The sequence below is a fragment of the Scleropages formosus genome, chromosome 15 (assembly GCF_900964775.1).
Source record: "Scleropages formosus chromosome 15, fSclFor1.1, whole genome shotgun sequence".
NCBI lineage: Eukaryota > Metazoa > Chordata > Actinopteri > Osteoglossiformes > Osteoglossidae > Scleropages > Scleropages formosus.
Genome location: NC_041820.1, coordinates 7753280 through 7770595, shown reverse-complemented (window position 1 = coordinate 7770595; position 17316 = coordinate 7753280). Strand labels below are relative to the sequence as shown.

General features: G+C 41.2%; 1 protein-coding gene across 1 annotated transcript; it reads right to left on the bottom strand.

Annotated features, from left to right (window-relative positions):
• Positions 1 to 409: 409 nt before the first annotated feature.
• vsnl1b (visinin-like 1b) lies at positions 410 to 17316 on the bottom strand. The gene is made up of 4 exons (XM_018750478.2): positions 16935 to 17316; positions 8238 to 8404; positions 2645 to 2860; positions 410 to 1613 (listed from the first exon to the last, which is right to left on the bottom strand). Exons 2-4 carry the CDS (start codon positions 8397 to 8399, stop codon positions 1416 to 1418), a joined length of 576 nt encoding a protein of 191 aa, XP_018605994.1. The 5' UTR covers positions 8400 to 8404; positions 16935 to 17316; the 3' UTR covers positions 410 to 1415.

Genomic DNA, 17316 nt, shown 5'->3' with positions numbered 1-17316 from the left:
TCCAGTTTCAAGCACACACCTCCAGAGAATATTCTGTATATGTTTTATTAATTTAACCCACAGCACAAGTAGTAGTGCATCAATGTCGTTAAGGACACAACACATGCTACATGTATATTTATACATATATATATATTTTTTTTATATATATATATATAAAAATCTTTACATCATCATTTAGCTGCTTGTTTGGATTTGGTATTTTTATTTACTGTTTATATTTAATAATACATATATATCTGGGGCAGAGATATTAGCTTATTTCAGTGTAACGGGTAGAACCATTTCTTATAAGGTAATGTGAAGGTTGGAAATGAATAATGCATTGTGCTGAGTCTGACTGAACCCAGAGCCGTGCTCTCACCGTGGACACTCCCACTCGTATTTTTCATCGACACTCCCGCTTGTGTTTTTTTTTTTTTTTTTTTTTTTTTTGGCCTTCGGATTTCAGCAGAAGACGTCCACTTAACTGTCGGAAGCAAAATCCAGCTCGATCCTCACTTTCTCCAGTTCTGTATCTTCATGCTAGAACTGTTAAAGTGAACTCTTGCGGACACTACACCGCTAACAGAATTGAGAATTGAGACAGCTGACATGGAAGGCTAAAACTAGTCCCGTAAATTATTTGTATTACATGAGAAGCCTGTGCTTTCGTATCTAAACAAGGAACTCCGACTGAGCTTCTGTACCCGGACGCACCCTTGAGGCAACGCTTGGCTGAAATGCCGAGAAGCTCAGCAACTTAGGTGCGAGGACTTAAACAAATGCCCCTGATGTTGTTCAGCGATGGCGTAATAAATCACAAACGTTCATCCAATACAGCAATACTGTAACGTTTTGGCAGGAATTTCGTCTCGATTTGCTTTCAAGGATGCAAAAAAATCAGAGTTTCTTTTTAAGGCGGAACCTAAAGGCATGCAGATAAACTACGTTTATATCGCACGGTACACACACATATTAGGAGGAACGCGGAGATGAATATGGATCCGTCTTATCTCTAAGAGGACTGGATGAGTGGTTTCTTAGAAACAGTTACATTACCATGGGGATTTGGTATCGTTAATGTTACTCAGTGTATAAAACAGCAAGCATCTGTAAACATGAACGATAGCTACTGTCATGAACATATACATACACACAGAATAGTTGTAGTTATTTAGCAAATGACATTCTCATGCATACAAGTGCTTCAAACACAAGAAACAAGTCCATTGTAAGATAGTCCGAGCACGTTTTTTTTTAGGTGTTTTAATTTAGTTTCGTTTCTCCAGTGGAAGTAGCTGTAAACTGAATGGAACATTAAAGTCGTGTCCGGTCCATAGCGTGTGTGCGTGTGTGTGTGTGTGTGTGTGTGTGTGTGTGTGCGTGTGTATGTATATGTGTGTGTATGTGTGTATGTGTGTGGGTGGGTGTGCTCATTTCTGCATGTCGCACTGCAGCAGTAGTACGATGGACGGGTCGCTCTTCGCGGCCTCTTTGAACTCATCCAGCGTGATCTGGTCGTCGTGGTTCTTATCCATCTTGCTGAAGATCCTGTCCACCCTCTGTTCGGGCGTCAAGCCGTCCTCGTTCATCTTCATCATGATGACGGTTCCCACCATTTTGTAAATGGCCTTTGGGAAAACACGAAAGGACACTCAGTTGACCGTACGCCAGATCTTCATGCTTGAACTGAAAATGCAATATGCTTCAATATCATAGCTAGCACCCAAAAGTACTTCACGTTGGGATATACAGGGGGTCCCCAATTTACGGCGGTTCGACTTATGATTTTTTTCCACTTTACGATGGTGAGCTGGCGATAGACATTCAGTATAAACCGCACTTAGAATATTGAATTTTGATTTTTTCCCAGCCCGGTGATATGCGGTGCGATACTCTCTCACGATGCTGGGCAGCGGCAGCGATCCGCATCTCCCAGTCTGTCACGCAGAGGTGTGTATTAGGTGTATTAAATGCATTTTCGACTTACGACATTTTCGACTTATGATGGGTTTTGCGGAACGTAAATTGGCGACCGCCTGTATTTGAAAACAACATCTCACTTCTCTCCAGAGAATTAGAAGCAGATTATAATGATGAGTTACCTATAACTACCTACCAGTTTGTATAGCTGGGTAACTTTTACTGGTGCAACTTAGGGTTAAGGGCCTTTTTCAAAAGTACTACAGCCATAGAAGAGACTCAAACCTACAACCTTTGGAGTCAGGGGCACCAGCATTAACCACTAGGTTACCAGCTGCTCATAACTACTTCTATTATTAGTAACAGCTTGTCCATTGTAGGGTTGTGTTTGTCCAGAGCCTATCCCAGAAGCTTAGGGTGTGAGGCAGGGTACACCATGGCTAGGACACAGTCCATCACAGCCCAATCTCACACATACACACCAGACAATTTAAGAGTCACCAATCCACCTGAATTGTGTGTTTGTGGGAGGAACCCAGAAAACCTGGAGGCAACCCATGCAAAAACGAGGAGAATATGCAAACTCCTTACAAACCGAGCACATCCAATTCAACACCCAGGTCTGTGAAGCACCACTGCTACCCGCTGCGCCACCGTGCCACCTAAAAACCACATTTCATTCTGATAATTCTAACACTGTAAAGGCATAGTTTGACAGATCTCTTTTTAATCTCCGTACCTCGATAATCTCCAGCATTTCCACTCTAGTGATTTTGCCGTCACCGTCCAGGTCGTACATGTTGAAGGCCCAGTTGAGTTTTTGCTCAAAGCTTCCTCGTGAGGTGATGGAGAGCGCACAAATGAACTCTCTGAAGTCGATGGTGCCGTCGCCATTTTTGTCAAAGGTTCTGAATGCATGCTGGGCAAATTTTGATGCATCGCCATATGGGAAAAACTGCAAAGGAAGAAAAGTCATGTACAGACAGCTATTATTCACCAGTGACTTCAAAGGCATTCTGTAAATGTAACATACTGATATTAATAATGTTTAGTTTGAAAAAGAGTAGCTGCAGTCTTTCTGTTGAAGCACTGTTCAAAAACAAACCAAGAGTAAATTCCGGTTTCAACACAAAATGTTCCTATTATATTTCCACAGACTGAATTATAAATGCTGTTTACATTGAACCACTCTTCTATAATAAGTGGCATTTAACTGTAGCAAAAACATTCTGACAAGGCTAAAGAAGATTATCTTAAGGTTACGTATGCCGTTCTTCTACACTGAATATCCGGGATTATACATATTATTTTTGTGTAACTGTTCTCAACATTAAATTGATATCCCCAAGTGTTTAAGTCTTCCAGAAAAATCACATTTAAATTCCTTGTATTTACGATAATGTCAGCATTTGTGAATATTTGTTTGAAATCTGACTATAAATAGAATAACAGGAGTAGATAATTTTGGAAGTAGCACGTCATCTGCATGTGATGTATTTTATATTTATCCTGTATCCCATTCTAGGGCGTGCTCCTATAGCTTCAGCAAGAAGCTCTATTACTAATGCAAACAGCAAGAGTGGTCTTGGCAACTACAGCTCAAGGAAATGAATGCAGGAGTGTTATTTATTTTTGCACTCCCTCACAAAGCTCATCCACCGGGTATGATAATGGAGGATACAAATAAAATCTTAAATTCAACATTCACCATACCTTACTGCAATGTTTCTGCATGGCATCGCTTCCACTATGACACCTTCTCAAAGAATTATGGCACAGACAGTAACAACACTAAGGTTTATGAGATTTATAATTATGTAAATATATTTATCTAGGTAATTATAAATACATATATAGAGAGGGAGAGAAAGAAAGAGAAAGGCATGTTTAGGGCTTTGTTATCTTTTCAAGTTATTCTAGTTTTTAGGGAAGTCAGTATAATGCATGTATTGTAAATACAATCATTGTAAATATATGTAATTGATATATGAGCTGCCTAAAGATATTACTTCTACAGACCTATTTCTTCCAGAACAGCATGTTCCACTTGCATCGACAGCACAAGCAATGTGGTATTTAAATCCTTACCACAAAACTGAGTTGAAGTAAACCCGTGATCTGCCCAGGAAGGAAACGCTCACAGCTTTTATTGGAGTTTTCCATTTATTTTTATACTGTACTTCCTGGCAACAAGATTTTGAGTGCAACCACAGGTGTGGAGACTGAAGAATAAATTCTCAACACATGGGTTAAATAACCTCTTAAATTCTTTGGTTAATTCTATGGAAAATAAAAATAATTTTTCATTAATGATTTCCCATTAAATATAAACAAGAAAGGACTTGCAATGATACAAAAAAAAACTATTTGAAACTCAGGATATTTGACTTCAGTCTTGATCTGCTTGAGTTCATGTCCAGAACACAAAATCTGTTATTAAAAAAAACTGAAGAAAACTTTGAATTACAGAACCATACGGAATCAAAAACTGAAAATAACTGGAAAACCCCACTTTTCCACAGACCTTTTGGATCATATTGAAGAACACAAACACTTAGTGTTTCAGGTGCCTATACTTATCTTTATCTTGCATAACACGACAACACCGAATACAATAGAATTGCATGAAAAGGCTGAAAAAGATATGCTTGATATTGTTGGATGATTTAAAACCAATTTTTCACACTTTATGACTGGTTAAAGTGTGAAAGTGACCCTGGATACCCCTATATATTTTTATAAACAGATTTAAACATGATTTATCGCAATCTAAAAATATTTCAAAGAATCTCTATGTTTTCTACATATTTACTGATAGTCTTGTGTTGATTATGTCTAACACTTATCACCCGTCCATGTCCTCTTAAAGCAAAATCTGGCACTGGGTTCGAAACCCAACCTGCACTCCTGAACCCGTGTGCAATGTGTTGCAGCTGCTATCTAATCCAGCAGATCAAGTTTTGAATTTATACAAGTTTTCATGGACTTTTTTTTATTCATCCCGCTGACTCCTGTCAGTCATTAAGTGCCAATTGCAGCTGAACAGTAGAAGTGGCTTCAATCAGCATCAATCATCTGATGAATAGAACTGATGAAAAGGTGTCAGTGCATCTCTTCAGAGCTACTTGTATCAAAACAACGTATTAATGGCACTTGCGTATGCATGAGTAATACATCCAGTTAAATACTGTCTAAAGGCACAAAATAGAAACGGATTAAAGCGAGCTTCGCTCATCAGCCAAAACACTGCTCGCTGTCACAGAGGTATCATATTCTGACTCCTACCTGTTCTATTGCTGATAAAAGCATAGGATCCGGAATGAAAAAAAAACACAATATAAATATAATAATAATATAAATCACAATATAAACTAACAATCAAAACTGAATACCGATTGCCATACAGGGCAATTGAATCAAGGATTTTTCCACTGGAAATTATAATGCAGAGTGGCTTGTTTGCCGACTGCGGTAAGGAAAGACATGACCCACAGAGCTGGTGCAAACATGTGCAACTGCTGCAGTCACTGGTTAATTCAGCAGACTGCAGGCTTCGCAGACAGCATTGTTCTCCGCAATAAAGAGAAATAAGAATCCAGTTGTCAGGGCAGCATGAAGGCTAAGGCCCTGAGGACATGTTTGGAGTGCAGGACCCTAGAATAAAAAAAGAAAGAACTGCAAACTGGGGACCGGCAGCTTTAAAATTAACATATTTTTTTAATTCTTGGCTAGAAAACAAGGAATTATGATGTAAAGCAGAGTCGGGCATGTTTCTCCTGTGAACATAGCTGCTGTACCTAGAGGGCCACGCATGATGACGCAGTATCCCAGGGTGTGACTGCGGCACCCGTTGGGCTGCATTTCAGAGCCGCAGCAGAAGGCAGGGCTACGCAAGATGGGGACTCCATGTGCGGCACCTGGTACTGCTGATCACTGAGGACTGCAGAGCTGCTAACCTGCTAAAAAGGGACCCACAGAGAGTAGGGGTCTGGGGTGTTTCCAGCATTCGACTCAAAGGAGACGCAAATACACAAGACAGAAGGTGGTGTAGTGGTTTGAGCCACCGCCTTACAATTGAAAAACCCATTAAAGGACCTAGGTTTGAAAAGCAGCAGCTGAACGAATAAATAACTAGCTAGACAATCCACTTTGCCGTACCATTTTGAGAGGTATGTTAATAAGAGAAATTGTTGCGCATTGAGCTGCATGTTATTCCATTTCCAAAGGCTGTAATGATTTTTTTTTTCTGTCTCTTAATGTTTATCATTGTGAGTTGAACTCATAATTGCTCCATCCATCAAGAGGCCAAATCCATTACACCGTTATTCTTCACCGAGAGCATGGCAGCAACGTGCCGGGCCTCCCGATGTAAACAGAACACTCAACGGCAAACGCATAGTGTTCTCAGTCGGCTGATGCATTCACCGGACGGCTGCCATAGGGCTCACCGCCACATGTGTAATTTATCATTATACACACTAATTATTTTGATTATGGTAAGGCGCCAAACCAAAAGTGACACCAGAATGAAGGTGAAATTAGAAACAGGATTGAATTTTTTCTTACATTGGTTTCAACTGAGTCTAAATTCAGATGGAAAATACCATCCAAACTCTTTGTTGCACATCTACTGAGCCTATTCATACAACCTTTCTTAATCTTGAATGTTTACGTACAAGTGGTACCCTACAATGGACTGGTGCCCCTTCCAGGGTGTAGCACTCCTCAGCCTTGATAGCGGATAGGCTCTAGATCACTACAACCGTGCTCAGGACAAGCGGTTATTAAAATTGGATGAGACGGATGTACAGGTGGTCCCCGACTCACAACAGGATTCCATCGCAAGAGTATGTCGACTTTGTCATAAGTTGCAAACCCCCTTATGAGGTATAATATAAACCAAAATGATATATAAACACTTAACATTTGTGAAAGCTATGTTGTGTAATAGAGCTATATTTGTTCATATTTTATATCTTATCAATGCCAAAATAATAGTAATTCAGAATAATAAAATAAATATTGTACTTACATTTTCATGCTGCACTATTTTCACTTTCATTTCTAAATGTGTTTTCTTTCACGTTTTTCTGTTCTGCACCACTACAACACTCAGATTTTCGCTAGCTACATATTGAAACAAAGTAGCTTGAATGGAATCACAAATGAAACATTTACCAAATAAAACACTGTTTGGTAAATAAAACACAATCGCTGATAGACACACTGACTGAGACGGCAAGAAATGTGGTGCCTTGCGGCAGAGCGACCGGCCGATGGTATCATACAGCAGAGGCAGCGGTTTCATTAAACATTATTACCAGAGTCAGGACTCGAAACAAGCTTAATAAAGTTAATAGGACGGCCATCGTAAGTCCAGGTTGTTGTAACTGTAACATGTCGTAAGTCGAGGACCACCTGTATGAACCCTTATAGGGCACTGCATCCAGGTGAGTTATAGTTATTTCTGTTTTTTATTGCTGTTCATTTATTTATGTTATTTCCAACAAGATCACAATGTAACATTATGTACATCTTTTTGCACTTTCCATTCAGTTTTGTTAGATCAAGCATAATTTTGGTGTTATTTCGTACTATATGTCAGAAAAATATTCCAAATTCTTGAAATGAGCAAATGTATCAAATTTTGGCACCAGGTTCCAAGCACCGAATATTCCGGTACCTTTCAAGATCTGGTTCTAGAATATTTTAGTACTTTCTAGAATGTTCTGGTGCCTTCTAGAATCTTCCAATGGCAGTAAAGTACCAAACTAAAACTGACACTTTACAAGGACTAGTAATTTTTTTTTTATATCGGTAAACTTTAATGAATCATAATCAACGCAGAAATCGACATAACTGAGAACTGTCAAAAATTTTGTTGCGTTGTGTTATTTGCCCCAAACTAAGACATGGCTGAAATTTTACTTTAAAAAGTAACAGTTAGCTTTATTTCATGTTCAGTTGGGTAGAGAACTGGTAGTGTAGTGGTTAACACTGCTCTAAAGGTTGCAGGTTTGAATCTTACCTTAGCCTGTAGTACCCTTTAGCAAGGTAATTAGCCCAAAACTGCTCTCGTAAAAATTACCCAGCTGTATAAATATGTAATTTATTGTAAGGTGCTTTGGAGAAAAGTGTCAGCTAAATGAGTAAATATGGTTCTTGGATGCTGATTTTTAATTTGTTCCCTGTGTTGCACTGGCCATATGCTCTACTGCAGCTACCGCCTCCAGGCTCCTTCCACCGATTCAACGGTTGATTTGAGATGATGAAACCTTGCAGTGAGGAGGTTTACAATCTACCGCCATGGGGTCGCTCGAGCACACGCTTACTTTGACATAAAGCTGCTGGAACTCCTCCAGGTTGAGTCGTCCACTGGGACAGTCCTTCAGGAAGCCCTTGTACCACTGCTTGAGCTCGTACTCATTAAACTCCGTGTTCTTCACCAGGTCCTCCATGACTTCGGGGGTCAGCTTGCTGTTCTGTTTCCCCATGGTCTCTGCAAAACAGACAAACATTATTTTACATTAAAACACCCACATTCGGAAAACAATCTAGAAATTTTGCCCACACCCCACATTCTCAGCCACATCAACAGTGGGTGCATATGTACAAGTGCTTCTAATCCCAGAGGAAACATCTCATTCTCCAGGCCTGAGCAGATATCTGACACTCTCGAAGGTCAACAGCCTGGCCACCATTTAATTGTGTCTGCGAAGTTCCTTTCCGCCTCCCGTTTTTCGGTCCACTGAGGTACAATATAGGTCATCGGTGATGGACAGATCGGCTTGTGGTTCCCCCCTGGGTTCCGCTCTCATCGCGTGGTTTATTTTGAGCGTGGCTCTGTGCTTCCCATATGTTCCATTGCAGGAGGTGTGCATGCAAGTGCGTGTCTATTCACGGATGTTCTGCTCTTACAATTTTTCACCACGGCATACCACAAACACACTGCTTCTTGTTTTTTCTTCCTGTCTTCCGTTCTCCTCTGTTTTTTTCCCCACACTTGGCTCTATCTGTATTGCTGTTATGACGCATGATAGTTGCTGATAGATGATGTTGGTGCACATCCCTCCATCCTCTATGCAGTCATATTAAGTGCTCTGAGGCAGACTGTTGGAACGGGGGCTATTAAAACTAAACTGAGTTACACTTGCCTCCAAAGCAACTTACAGTGTCAGGCTATCTACAGTTATTTATCCAGGTGGGTAACTTCACTGGAGCAACTCAGAATAAGCCCCTTACTCAAAGGTATTACTGCTAGAGTGGGATTCAAACCTATAACCTTTGGATCCAAAGGAAGCAGCCCTAACCACTACACTACTACCTGCCCTGATAATCAATTGAGTTGAATTGAATTGCACTGAACTGTTGTGAAACATTGGTGAGAATTCTTTTAGGGGCCCACAGCATTTCAGTCTACTGGGCAATACACAGCAATATCAACTATTATGATCTATCCTCCTGCAGTGCAAGGTTCTTTGGAGAGCAGAATAACATTGGGAATTGAAAGATCTGAGGAAGTGCAAAACGTGACATGATTCAGTTTTTTTACATGACCTTTATATTTACATTTATTTTTATTCATTTAAATTTATTCACGCAACAGCCACTTTTCTCCAAAGTAACGTGCAATGATTGTTACATAGCATTTAGCTGATATCTGTGCAAAGCTGACCTGCAGTGTTAGATAAACTGCTTTAAACTCTCTATGATAATTCACCCATCTATACCAGAGAAACATGACACAAATACTAAAGACAGTTCAGTCACCATTTCACCTGAAACACATGTCTTTAGACTGCGGGAGGCACCCAGAGCACATATAGGAAACTCATGTGAATCTGGGGATCCTTCAGACTGTCTTATTGTCTTGTCACTGACATCAAAACTTGCATGATTGTTTCTGTTTGAGAGGGATCACTGCATGCAAAGCAATCGTTTGCCTTTAGCTATAACAAGGGGGGGTTTGGTGGCTAAATGAAACGCAAAAAGAGGAAAGTAAAAGGGTTCACTAAGTAACATGAAGGTGTTCCTTAAAGGTAGTATTTATCTACAGTAATGGTACATACATTTACCCCCTGTCCTTCATATGGCCTTTATTATGGTGTCATCACACCAAAAAATACACAATCCACTCTGATCACTAAAGGAAAATTAAAAAAATAAAAAATAATTGTACCCTTTGTACATCGTACCCATCGTACCCTTCATGGGTACGACGAAAGGAACTCCCCGGCAAACCATTTAGCTAATCTCATCTTGAGTTGTTCTCATATGCAAACAGAACCAATGAAAATGTTTCACTGCATGATACACTGGTCTTCTAGCACTACTATTTTCAACATTAAAAAAGGCAAACATTATGTTTTTCCAGCTGCGCATAGTGAAAAACATCTGTCAGGTTTATTAAATATTAAAATCATCATTTCTTGAAAAAAAGAGCAGAATTATCAAGTTCCTACATGTTTCAGTTTTGGAAATGTAGCACTACTACTACTACTACCACTAATAATACTACTACTAATAATAATAATAATAATAGTAATAATAATAAGAACACTTCCATGCAAATTCACACAAATTTTGTGAAGTGCAAAATGAATTATAAATTCATTATAAATGAATAACAGAAGGGGGTGCGGTGGCGCAGTGGGTTGGACCGCAGTCCTGCTGTCCAGTGGGTCTGGGGTTCAAGTCCCGCTTGGGGTACCTTGCGACGGACTGGCGTCCCGTCCTGGGTGTGTCCCCTCCGGCCTTACGCCCTGTGTTGCCGGGTAGGCTCCGGTTCCCCGTGACCCTGTAAGGGACAAGCGGTTCTGATAATGTGTGTGTGTGTGTGTGTGAATAACATTAATAGGCTTATTTGCTTATTCAGTGAAGGGTGTATTTGGTTTTTGTCATTTCTATAATGCTGCGCTTGAAGCGCAAGATGCAAGAGAATATCCGAGTGAAAATTTTGAGTGAGTCCGTGCGCTGAACTCTGAACGTACAAAACGCAGAATTTAATTTAGAAATGGAGAAACAGAACGCCGCTTGTAATTGCAACGTAAAGGAGATTACTGAAGTGGGTTATGAAATGTGATGTGCAGCATTCAAGCCAAATTCCCTCTCCATAGCAAGCACTGGCACAAAACACTGTGCACTTGGATGTCATCGGTGCCTGGAGCATTAGTGATATTTTAGTCAGCTGTTTGGCCTACGCAACGCTTACCGGCCAAAGTAATTACATCCAGGCTTTAGCTTTTGTGTGATTTGAGTTACGAGCTGCTGCTGAGCACATTCCTTCACATCTGTGTGGCACAAGCAAAGCAATAACTTCTCATGATTCTAAAGAAGATGGTGACTTCCATTTTTTTTTCCATTGGCAACAAAAGAAAAAGATGCAGAAGGTGGTGTAATGACTGACTTGCAATCGAAAGACTCGGGTTCGAATCCCTGTCCTGCTGCAGTACTTTTATGCAAGGTACAAATGACATAAACAGGTTAACAGCTGTAAGTAGCTTAGTACACAAACCTCATATTGTAAATTGGAGAAAAGTTTCTGCTCGGTGAATAAATAATAATGAAATAGTTTTCGTGGCAGAATTACAATCGTGTGCCAGCCAGATAATGGTAAACCAAGGGAAGGGAATGCATCTCTGCTCGTGTCTCGGTCCGCTCTATTGTCGTAATGCCTTCCTACCTTGAGGACCACTGGAGTTTGCTTGACTCCAGCCTGTCACAGTGTCTTCTCCTACAATGTTAGCAAGCGTACTGGATATTTCAAAGACACGGCTAATTTAATTAGGGCCGGAAACGCTCTGAGAGAGACTCGACTTTCAGCTTTCAGCCTATCCGCAGTGAAGGCCTGAAGGATGTCCGTGTCCGAACACCGTGCAGAATCTGCGAGAGTGCGGGTCCTGCTCCTGACATGGCGAGAAAGCAGAGCGCTGCGGCACGGCTTCCCCCGAGCCATTTCTCGACCTGAAAGTATGAGGTTCGGCGGTGAGACGCAGGCTCTGAGAAACCCACAGCAAGCCCGACTCGGTTCCGCACTTCGCTCAGCTCCCGATCCTTCTCCAAAAACAGGACTCATTTTTTCAACACTGAAAAACAATCAATGTAATTGTTGGTCATTTCACCCTTATTTTATTTTTACTTTCCGGTCCTGACATTAATATTATTATTATTATTATTATTATTATTATTATTATTATGATTATTATTTCACAGAGTTCACCACTACTGGGCTCCTCCTAAGAGACACTGGAAACTCCTAATTATCTCTTTGTTTTAATTATGCCTATTTAGTGCATTTAACCTAATCTCCCCTCACATTGGAAAATGAGCCATAAGTAATATGCAACTATGTCAACTGTGATACAGCCCTAGAAACTTAGTTACCGCAGCATTACAGTGTATGTGCGGCTAATGGTAATGCTATCTTTTTGTAGATTCCCCCAGGCGCAGGAGCCAGAGCAAGTCAAAGGGGAAGTTATAAAGATTAATTTAACAGTACACTGAAACTGAACAAAAAGCACAGCAAAAAGAAAAGCATTACCAAGGCTGGGGAACATATAGCAAACAATGCCCAAAAGGATGATCTACAAAGATGATATGGAAATGAGATAAACTAGATCTGGGGGAAAAAAAAAAATCTGTAAAATATATGATGCAACTTGGAAAATAATCAGAATAACACAGAATAAAAAAGGACACTTTATGACAGCAACAAACCATTGCCTAAAACGGCAGCGTCGCAAAAAAGGCGAAGGGCCAATTATTTAACCGGCCCGTTTTCTATTCTTATTTTATATGTGATTAAGGGAACAGTCAAATGGGTTTTCTGGCATATTCAGTCCTCGAGTTTCACTGGAACAACGTTATCAGATGACATTTAATGCATTTTCAAAAACCTGTTTATTTGATTTGCATGTTACAAATATAAACAGGTAATTGGATTGCCAGAATGCGGTATTCATTAATCTCAGCTCCGCAACAAAAAAAAAAAAAAAAAAAAACAGTACAAGATTTTTTTTTTTTTTTTTTTTAAGAAAGCACTTTGCTTCTGCTGTCTGTGAAATTCCGTCACTACAAAAACTTTGAGACTCATTGTCTGGTCCTCTAATAACAAATGTTAAGGTTCAGATCAATAGAAGAACTCAATGGCCTATTATTGTACTTTATCCAGCTGTTGGGTGCTGATGGTCTTTAAATGGTCACATCATGAAAACAGTGTGCAGTCCATCCACCTGCAGGCCGATGTAGAGCATAGAGACTGTCCTGCTCCTTTAACTGGAGACATATATTTGCATTATACAGTATATTTATACATGTACATTACAGAAGATTTTTTTGCATTATATATTTATACATTAAGGGGGTGCAGTGGCACATTGGGTTTGGCTGGGTCCTGCTCTCCGGTGGGTCTAGGTTTCGAGTGGGGTTGGGATGCCCTGTGACGGACTGGCGTACTGTCCTGGGTGTGCCCCCCCCAGTCTAATACCCTGTGTTGCCGGGTTAGGCTCCGGCTCCCCGCGACCCCGCTCAGGACAGGCGGCTTCAACCGATGTGTGTGTGTGTATTTATACGTGTACATTATATGTGCCATACATATATGCATTATATTACGGTAGATTTTCAACTCCGTCCTGGGACACATGTCCTTACTATTGCCCACCACCTGAATACAATGCCATCCATTTCACACTTTCTCTTTGTGCCTTTTTAGTGCACCTGTCTATGCCAGGTGTCCTGGGTTTAGTGTTAAATGTCTTTTATCAGGGCTTTGCTCTGGCACTGGATGGCAAGGCTGGTCAACACTGATCACATCCCCCCAGGACTCCTGAAAGTCAACATCGGAATAACATATGAATGCAATTAAAGCCTGTCCTGCACGCAACAGCCCTTCACGTCAACTTGACTGACACCCTCAGTCAACCGGAAGTTAATCTACAACCTGAAGGTCTTGTTCTCTGAAGCAGAACCCCCCCCCCCCCCAAACACTTGCGGGAATTTATAGATTTCCAGTAGATCACTGCAGGCCTTCTGATTCCCATCTTGCTGGATAATGATTAAATGAGCAAAAATGTCCGAACACGGGCTGCAGCGCCAGGAGCATACGTGCATGAGTGTGTGTCTGTGCGTGACAAATGACAACGCCCCAAGTCTGTACAAGAATAGAAGATACCGTCAATCAATACTGGCATTCAATTCAGCAACTGCTCTGCAATAGGAGGTCAAGTGTGTCTTTGCCTTCTTCTGCCACCCAGCCGGTAGAAGGGCTTAAGATGATTACTGCAAAGAAAAATCTTCTTATTCCCCCAGCTCATGAGGGTATGACTTCCAGAGCTTGGTAGATTGCTGAACTCTTTAGTCTCCTCTCTTCAGACAGTACATTGAGTAGTAACATGGTTTCTTCCTCATTCTGCCCAGAGACCATGTTTCCTGGGCATCACTGGATCACTGACTACTTTTATTCTCTTCTTTGTCTGATATGACTGTGGACATTGTCAACATCGCTCATCACGTTGATCTTCTGAACAGGCAGAGAATGACAGAGAAGTCAACAGATTTGCAAGTTCTGTCTGCCAAGTGTTTCACGTAGGTGCAGAACATCACTGGCTACTTTCCTCAGAGACTGTGCTAAGGTAGGGATAGTGGTGTTTACCAGCATCTCCTGGGGGGGTGCAACCTCACTTGAAAGAAAAGCCTACCAAGACCTATAAATATACCTGGAAAAACATATTGTCTTGTGTGTTGAAGACCTTGAGCATCTCGCTGCACAGTCAGCTGCCAACCCCATTTTGAGAAGATCCTCTTCTGCAATATTATCCTGCAGACTTGTCAAACCCCCAAACATTTATATTCAGATTTTCCTCATTTCGACAACAAGGAACCCTGTACCTGCATCAAAATTCCAAATTATAGTCGCTTAGGGTTAACAGTGAACTATGACTGCAAACGGGACATTTTCAGCATACCAGCACTATGCGAGACTAAGAAAAGGTAGAAAAAAAATGTTTATTTTTAGTGCTTAACAATAAAAATAGTATTTGCTCCATACACTACATTCGTTATTCCAACCTTCAGAACATTTGTGAACACATGTTTGAGCTCAACATAGATCCATGAGAACAAACATAGACTCCGAGGGAAAAAAAACTATGTACATCCCAGCCTCAAGGGCTGTTGTTAGTTTAATAACCTGTTCACACTGTGTATTTTTCATTTTAATTGGATATTGTTGATTCAATTAGAACATATGTTTTTGATTCTTGGGAATCTTGTACACGAAGATTTCATGAACTGTCAACCGGCCTAAAACAGTTACTTCAGTACGAAGACCTGAGCATCCCTGTGAGTCCTCCAACTGAAACACACTAAGAAATTTGCATTCCCCAGTCAAACGCTAGCAAATAATAAAAGTAATAAGAATATTAATATAATAGTGAAATCTAAAAACAAGCTGGGGCTGTTTTGTACAGATGAAAGCACCAGGTTCAAAATTCAGATATTGGATAGCTACTATACAGTGTAAACATCCAGCATCAAAATTCAGTGTCAAATAACTGCATACTACGTCTAAAAGAAACCTCATAATCAATGTTGACACCATGCATCTTTCTGCAGTACAAATCAGTAACCTGTGCCGAATCCAAAAACCCTGGCATAGTGCCTGGACTCTGATAAGATTGTGAGAAACAATTGCTATTATCTCAATCACAGCACCTGTATATTCTGTATATTCAAAGACATTTAATATGGACTAATTTGGTTCTTGACCCTTAAGGGAGATTTATTTCCACTGGATTAACCTCGCTCTGCCCATTTGTTTTAATAATGTCCCATCTACACTGGTTGACTGTAAATAACATGACGCTCTAGAAAAACGGCGCAATAGATTGAACTTCACCCATGCAAAATCTCGCAAATATTCCCTTTTTATTGCATTTTTTTTTAGTCTGGATGCTTCACAATGAAGCGCACACATTGACTATTGTGCTATTGCGTTATGTAACAGGAGCAACTGTCCTTTTCCATTATTATCAAGCGCAGAATGACCTTGAGAATAAAAATTTAAAACACGCACACACACACACACGCACACACACCGAGTGGAGACGTCGTATTTTAAAAAATCGTGATCTTATTTTAACGAATCGTAAGCAAGCAATGATTTCATAACACTGCATAAGTAAGATAGCCATCTGGAAAGGGGGGTGCCGGGTGGGGGGGGTGTTGGATTCCTTTGGTCTGCATGATACGTAACTTCATGTTCGTGGTTAAGAAAGGAAGGGAAAGGGCAGCGATGGAGCCCCCGTGCGCGCCGACGCATGCGGCAGAGGGGATGCGACGCGGGTTTGACAGGTGCCACTTTATTAGGGACAGGAGGAACCCCGCTCGTGCTCGGCTGGGCGCGAGGCGCGCGCGGAGGAGCTGCACTGCGCTAAAGCGGGCAGATGGGAATATGCCTGCGGTGTCACCCCGCGTCGCTCATTTCGGGCGCATCCAGCAACTGCACACCTGGCTGCATGGAACTGTGACAAAATACCTTCCCTTTCCCCTCCGCATGATCATGCCATTCGCATTTTTTTTTTTTTTAATTCACATGAGATGCGCATTGAGCAGAAGTTTCTAAGAATCATGCATTGGATGCATGTGTTTGGTAAACAATGAGTGACTGTAACAAATAACCACCAGAGAAACACACGTAAATACATACAATATATGCAGGCACACAAAATAATGGAGAATCACTTGAAAATATCAAGTTTGCCGGGAATGTTTCTCGTGAAATATGAATGAATGTCAGCTGGGGAGCTGGTGTGAAAAGCAGCCACGCAACTTTGGGTCTATTCCTTCATTTACGAAATGACATTAGTCTGGTTAAAAAGAGGGAGAGCGATTAATGGAGTATCGTGATCAATTACTGCTGCAGTTTTTAATGATGCCCGTGCCGCGTGCGTGACGCGCGGTGTCGCGTGCAGAATTACACAGGAACACATTCATCATCTGCCTCTTCCGAGGCTCAGTCTCCTTTTCCTTACCTGACGAAGCTCTGCTCTGCAGGCGGTTTTAAGACGCTAGAAAAAAAATGTCAACCAAAAATCTGCAGGCGTGCAGATCCTCTCGTGACGTTTTTATTATTTTTATTGTTGCTTCTTTGTTGTTGTTGTTTTTCTTAAATATACAGGTCAAAGAAATGATGTGGACCTCGCGGACGCCTGTTTTGGAAGGGAAATGCCGCAGGGAGCGATCCCACTCGCGTCTCGAGGGCTGTGTGACGCTACAGGGAGGGCGTCATGCCGCGTGCATCGCCGTCCGTCCGTCTGCGGTGCTCCTACTGGCTCGGGGTTGCGCGCGCTCGCCGCTCGCTCGCTCGCTCGCTCGCTCCGTCTTCTCTGGATCGCGTGCGCGCGCCTTTTTGAG

Excerpts from the sequence above, each read along its gene's own strand:
- vsnl1b (XM_018750478.2), bottom strand. The coding sequence starts at position 8,399 with ATGGGGAAACAGAACAGCAAGCTGACCCCCGAAGTCATGGAGGACCTG. Across the intron at positions 2,861-8,237 it reads TCCAGCAGCTTTATGTCAAA|TTTTTCCCATATGGCGATGC; the intron begins GTAAGCGTGTGC and ends CTTCCTTTGCAG. Across the intron at positions 1,614-2,644 it reads AAATGCTGGAGATTATCGAG|GCCATTTACAAAATGGTGGG; the intron begins GTACGGAGATTA and ends GTTTTCCCAAAG.